Below are 6,704 nucleotides of genomic sequence, written 5' to 3'. Positions count from 1 at the left end.
AAGTCCAGAAAAGCTAACGCTTAGCTTCGCGACCTAAACTCTCCAGAAGTCAGCACAAAACTCCGCTGGGCTGAGATGAAATCCATTCCTGGAGAAAGCAGAGTCACATTTCCGGAGCCTACGGAGGGTTGGGAAGCGACATCACGACTCAATTAATTCCCTTTCTCGCTCACAGGGAGCTCTCTGAGCCAGTCTATTTCACCCAACTCTCGAGGAGAGTGTAAATCTCCCTCACACCAATCGCTTTAAACTGAGACTTCCTGCTTTCATTCAAAGGACCCTTCTACTCTTTCCTCAAAGCCGCTGACTGAATTCTATATTGCGTTAGTCCACGTATTCTTTATGGGTCTCTTCTCTTTCCATTCTCCTTAAACTGCACGCTTGGCTCCCCAACAAGTGGGCAAAGAGACTAGAGCACTACACTTCCAAAGAAGGTAAAAGATTTCCCAAGATCTCTTAGATTTGGAAGATGTTCCTCTCTTCATATCAACCTCCGTGCAAAGCTTGACTGCCCTCCTCACCCCACCCTCCACTAGAATCGGGTTTGTAGAGACCCTGACAGTCACAAAACAGCTGAAGAATCTCCCCCATCCTGTGGAGCCCTGGGTAGATCTGATGATAAAATCAATTCTCTTTCCCACCCCTACTGTGATGGTGGTGTTGGTGGAGGCACAAAGGAGGGGTTTGAACTTCTAACTTCCTTTGACTCCCCAACTTATCCTACCCTCCACACCTCCCATGGAAGATAAAACGGTAGGGTTGGGTCAGACAGGTATGCAATAACTCTCCCAGAACACACTTCACAAAGGACATTTCCTTAAGAATGAAAGGCCCAATTTAGGCGTTCTTACAGCCCTTCAGTGGGCCTGTTTTTAAATGACAGATAAGTAAAATCCAGGAACTAGGTGGAAATGCAGTTAAATCACAGGCAGAATCCGTACCATTATCCTAAGTTTTAGATTGGAGGGTGGGAGTGGAAGGGAGGAATAAAACTCAGTTCAGTCTAATTCAAAACTGCATTTAAAAAAGTGAGCTGGAGAGGTAACAGAATAGTTCCCATTTCCCCTCAAAAAATGTTCTGAACAGCCTACCATTAAATAAGAGGTGTTAAAGTATCCAAATAGGTTGTCTACACATCCCAAGGGTTTGGTGTCAGAGAAACATTGGCACTGCTACCCATGAAATCTTGGGCAAGTTGCTTCACTATTCTCGACTTTGTTTTATCAATTAAAATCTCAAAGATCTTTTCCAATCTTAAAAAAGCAAGGTCTTAGCCTTTTAGCTTTCAGAGGTAAGTTAAGAAAAATAAAATGGGAATTCTAGTCCTGAGAACAAATCAATCAGCTGAAATCTACCAAGGAAAATTTAAGCTTAATTACCCCATGAGGCCAAAATGAATTATCCCAGATAATGGTTTAATATTCCACTTTACAAATGGAGAATGTGTCTTAATGTGCTTAAAAAAAAAACCCATCTTTTCCTGAAGAAGCAGATGTCACCACTAGTATGACATCAATAGAGTGTGGGGAATTAAGAAATAAAAATATTGTTAGAAACAAAACACTACAGAGAAAACAATGAAAAGAGAGCAAATCACTGTAGCTTAAAATTAATTTATTTAACAAATATAGCTATAATATAAATGATAATAAAATTTCAAATATACATTATATTACATAGTACATAGAGTCCCTTCCAAAGGGACTATTTGGGAAAGAAACAAGTGGTGTTGCTTAATAGAAAGTGGAAATGATTCATATGTTGGTAGGAAAGAGACCCCTTTCATCTGGCCTTTATCATTTATCTATTATTATGTCTTATTTTTTCCCCAAAGCAAATTTTGCCCAGGATTCCAGACTTTTCTTAACTCCTCTACCAAAGTCTCTAACTTGGGAAACATCTCCTTCGAACACACTCTGGCTCTCAACTCCTTTTCTATGGATGAAAATTATAAACTTATTTTCCTCCCTCCTCATCTGTAAAATGAAGGGGTTGAACTAGAAGCTTTCTAAATTCCCTCCCAGACCTTTAGCTTTCTAGAGGAGAAGGGAAGAGTGGGAAAGAGAACGTCAAGGTCGTGGGAGTTTCAAAAGGATCAAAGAGATAATGGGGATGGATTGTTCCTGCCACTTGTGGTAAAGGGGGGTGGGGGGACGGAGAGAGGAAAATCAAGTTGGGAGAGAGAGGGAAACCTGGAAACAGGCACCTTCTGTGGGTGCTCCGAGGGCTCTCGCTGATGCCTGGCTGAGGGCCGATCGAGGTCCGGTTGGGTCAGGCCCCTCTTCCTCCTCCCCTTTCTTATGTCAGATGATACATGCTGTATCCCACGTGCGCCGTGTACAGTCCCACTGGCGCCACTGGCAACCCTGCCCGCTGGAAGGGGCTGGAAGCACCATAGAGTGAAGCACCCGCGGCCACAGCTGCCGGGCCTCCCAGGGGGAAGGAGATGCCGAAAGCAGCGGGGGGCAGCATGGGCTTGGCTGCCATCTTCAGCTTCTCCAGCTCCGCCTCCTGCAGTCTCTTGGCCTTGGCACGTCGGTTCTGAAACCAGATCTTCACCTGGGTCTCGGTGAGGCTCAGAGAGCTGGAGAACTCGGCCCGCTCGGCGATGGACAGATACTGCTTCTGGCGGAATTTCCTCTCCAGAGCCAGCAGCTGCGCCGTGGTGAAGGGAGTCCGAGGTTTTCTGTTGGTCTTGTGCTTGCGAAGAGTGCAGGCCGGAGGACTGAGCCGCCCTGAGAAAGGGGAAGGGGCGGGAGAGAGAGGAGAGAGGGAGATGTAAGAGGGGGGTGGGGATGGAGGGTGAGAGGGAGCACTGATTAGTAACGCACAGCAAAGGGTACAGGAAATTCCCACGGATTCCCACGGAAGCTTTCACCTTCTCAATGTCTCTAGTGTCCTCCAGGCCTGGCACTCCAAGTATCTGCCCTCGCCTTTACCATTTAGCCCCTCTGCCCAGTACAGACCTAACCAGGCCTTCTTTGGCTTATATGAGGAAGACGGGAGAACCCAAGGAGAGTGAAACTGTGGCCAAATATCTTTAAGGAAACTGCGAGTCTGCAGGACCGGATGAGAAAAGCCATAAGAAGACAGTTCAGGAAATTGTGCCGCTGAGAAGAATCTAGATTCTAGGCAGAACCAATCTCAGACATAAATTGGGCAAGTTTAACCCAGCGCACATACACTGTCCGCTTTTCTGGACTTTGGGAAATAGATTAAAGAAATAATTAATTGAGAGCTTTAAGAACTCTGGCTATTCTGGTTAGGACGCTGCACCCTAGCCGAATTGCCCGGAGGAAGGGGTGAAATTCTGAAAAAATAAGGCAATTTTGTGAATTTCAGAAAATTTGAATTCGAATCTGTGGAGTTATTGAAAACGTCCTTTGGATTGTCTGTGTGGGTAGAGATTGAACGGCATCAAAATATTTAACACCATCCCCTCTTCTCCTAACTCCAAGGGAAGGAACACCCTGGGGCGGGGGAAGGGGGAGGACGGGCTGAAAGGATATTTAATCATTTGAATTCAATGAAAAATTGCCCCAACTAAGTTTTAGTTAAAAGCAGAGGAGGCCAGTGGAGTCTAGCAGATGAAACATAATTACCCTGCAGTGAAGTCATAACATTTTTGTCGGCCTTCTTTAGTCATTAAATGAAGGGAGGGGTTTTCATTTCAAAGAATTTTAATCCCCAGATAAAATCATGCTTAAAGATCTCGGCATTGAATTCCTTCTATTATTTCACCAAGAAAAAAATAATCGAAGGAAATGAGGAAAACTTGGGAATTTCCCGTGCTATTTAAATCCTCCTGAACACTTTACCATCTTTATAAGTTCAGGGCGTGTGTACAGGAATGACCTCCCCCCCCCCCCCCACCAGCCCCCAATCTCCCGATCTCTTGATCTCCTTTTAATTGGAAGCAGGTTAGTAGAATGTTAGGAGACAGTCCGAGTCGAAATTGGGTGCTCGCTGGAGTCGGCTTCTCAAACCAAAAAGCATTTTGGCAGTAAAAAACTAAAGGGATCGAGCATGGACGTCTCTAAAGCGGCCTTTGAATCAAGTGTCTTCACTCCCTAAATAGCGAGCTGACCTTCAGTTGGGAGACTTGCTTCCTCCAAACTAGATCCAGGGGAAGGGGTCCTCTTTAACTGGGGGGTGGGGGGGGGGAGAAGTCTAGGCGCATGAAGTGGTTCCGCCACAGACTAAGGCAACAGCCAGTGTGGAAAGTGACACAAGCAACTTGGGATAATTTCAACTCCGTTTAAGTACCCGATAATAGAGGTTTTGTCAGGTTCCTCCCCCGCCCCTCATTTTGGTTCTTTAGGAAAAAAAGAAAAGGGAGAGCGGAGTAGAGGGTAACGATTTGCCCACAAAGTGGGATCCACCAACAACTATCGAGTTCCTGAGCCGAGGCAATGTTCACCGGAGAGGTCTGGCCTCGCCCCAGACCTCCAACTCTGACGCTTCCCCCATCCCCCATTTTAAGAAAACGCAAAAGCTCCGTTATAGAGACGAAGTTGTGTAGTAAGTAGACTGTAGGTGGGTATCCAGAGACCTAAGATCTTGCCACTTACTAACAGTGGACGTGAGGCAAGTCAGTTCTCTCCAGAACTTAGTTTCCCCATTTGTCAAATGAAGGGGCAGGACTCCTAGATGTTTAAGCCTTGACACTTCGATTGCAATATGCATACCCTTACATACCTACATGCAGACAAATGCACACAAGACAGGAATGTACACGCATACGGCATGTCTTTTTCCTGCTCTTCCCCTCCCTACCTACATTTTAGAAAACAAAAACCAGTTCAAGGACCGCCACCCCGAGTTCCCTACTTACTAGGGGGAGGTGGGGAAAATCTGGAATTCTGTATCCACGGGGTCCTCTCCTGCTTCTCCGGGCTTTCGGATTTGACAAGTGCATCTTCCGGCAGTTTTATGAGTCCTCCCACCGAAAAATGGCTGTTGAGAGACAGCGGGGAAGCGGGCGTTTCAGGGGCGGCCCCAGCGCTTAAGGATCCGACCCTGGTGCCCAGAGACTGAGCCGAAGTTCCTGCAGCCTGGGGTCCGTCGGGCCCGGGGAGGGCGTCTTTGAGCCCTGGCTTCCTGTGGTCAGCCATGAGCGCCTCTACGCTGAAAGGCAGGAGTGAAGGGGACACTTTGGGCTTGTCGCCCTCTTCCTCTCCTCCCATAGCGGCCGCCGAGGCGCTGGGAGTCTGACGGCCCCCGCCGCCTCCCGAGCTGCTGCTGCCTCCTCCTCCGCCGCTGGGCTTGCTGAAGGCAGACACGGGAGACTCCTCGATTTTGACACCGATTTGTAAAGAAGTCATATCAACAGCCGGGGCCATACAGAGCCGATGTCCCTTCCAGCCTCAAGACGCAGCAGCAGCCACCGATCATGGGGTTGGGAAAGTTTGCGTGGGTGGGCTTTTACTTAGAAATGTACTGGCTCTCCCGTCCCCCTCCCTTTCTTCTGCTCTCTTCCCAAAATGCCAGGCTTCACAGACTAGCAACTCACAGCTCTCGGTCTCTCGCTCTCAAGGGTTTGGGTACTGTCCAGTCCCGACTCCCAGTAGGACTTGTTAATAAGGCAAAGCCTAGCGCGCTCCCAGCCAATCAGGGTGGAGAGGGGAGGAACAGGGGCTCTCTATTGGGCCTCGGCCGCCGGGCCTCACCTACCTACAACCTTCTCCAGTCTTCTCGTTCCGGATGGAGCTGAAGAAGTGGGGGTGGGGTGGGGATAAGGGTTGGGGTATAGGAATTGTAGAGAAAGCAAAGGAGGGAGAGTATTTTGAATGGAAAAGTTAGCCCCGAACTCAATTTTTTGCATCTCTTTTCTTCTCCTTCCCTCTTCTTCCTTTTTCAGTCTCTCTTCTCCTCCGATGTTTTCAGCTTTCCACTCATTCCCAGATTTGGTTTACTTTTTGTCCAGACGGCGAGATTCATTCCCTCTTCTGACACTGCGGTCCATGCCTTTGCTCGGGTTTATAAAAGCATACCGTTTATCAACGACCAAAGTCCAAAGATTTCCGGAGAGATGACACTTTTTCTGAACAGGTTTTTTACCAGAGAGAAGTGATTCGCATTCATTTTTTTTTCTCGATTTTAATTAATTTATTTTTTTCCTCTCCATAAATCCCTTCTCTTAGAATTAGGTTACGTTGCCTACTAAGTGGGGGAGGGGGAGAGTGTTGGAGGGGTCTCGTTTTTGTTTTTTGTTTTTGTTTTTGTTTTTTTTAATTTAAGAATTTACGTAATAAAACCAGCGTCTACATCAACAAAATTCAGGGCTGTCCTCAGTGTGACCTCAAACTGCTAGCCTTTTGAAACAACTTGAGCCTATCACTTCTACATATACATACAAGCGAACTTTTTTTTGAAGCACCTCAAAGTGGGATGTTGGAAAAAAGTGCAGGATAGGGAAATAGGGAATTTAAATATTCCCACATAGCGTTGGTCATCTCTTATGCTTGTTAGGAAATGATTTTATTTTTCCATTTAGAAGGAAACAGTTTATGTATTATATATCAAATATGAAAATGTGTGTGTGTAATCAATATAAGAATTAGGACTCCTCCAGGATCTCCTCGGAAAGCACTAGAGACCTGACTTTTATTCTGTGCCTTCCCCCTCACCCCCCATTTTTATGATCTCTTATCCTTGTGACCAGGATGGACCGGCACTAAAACGGAACGGTTCTCTAATAACGT

The 6,704-nt window shown here is 46.6% G+C and overlaps 1 protein-coding gene across 1 annotated transcript; it reads right to left on the bottom strand.

Annotated features, from left to right (window-relative positions):
• Positions 1-1,656: 1,656 nt before the first annotated feature.
• On the bottom strand, positions 1,657-5,342 carry MSX1 (msh homeobox 1). Its single transcript, XM_044681064.1, has 2 exons — positions 4,835-5,342; positions 1,657-2,735 (listed from the first exon to the last, which is right to left on the bottom strand). Exons 1-2 carry the CDS (start codon positions 5,340-5,342, stop codon positions 2,299-2,301), a joined length of 945 nt encoding a protein of 314 aa, XP_044536999.1. The 3' UTR covers positions 1,657-2,298.
• Positions 5,343-6,704: the final 1,362 nt, after the last annotated feature.

The sequence above is a fragment of the Gracilinanus agilis genome, chromosome 6 (assembly GCF_016433145.1).
Source record: "Gracilinanus agilis isolate LMUSP501 chromosome 6, AgileGrace, whole genome shotgun sequence".
Taxonomy (NCBI): domain Eukaryota; kingdom Metazoa; phylum Chordata; class Mammalia; order Didelphimorphia; family Didelphidae; genus Gracilinanus; species Gracilinanus agilis.
This window is presented reverse-complemented; position numbering and strand designations above follow the sequence as displayed.

Excerpts from the sequence above, each read along its gene's own strand:
- MSX1 (XM_044681064.1), bottom strand. The coding sequence starts at position 5,342 with ATGGCCCCGGCTGTTGATATGACTTCTTTACAAATCGGTGTCAAAATC. Across the intron at positions 2,736-4,834 it reads ATTTTCCCCACCTCCCCCTA|GGCGGCTCAGTCCTCCGGCC; the intron begins GTAAGTAGGGAA and ends CCCCTTTCTCAG.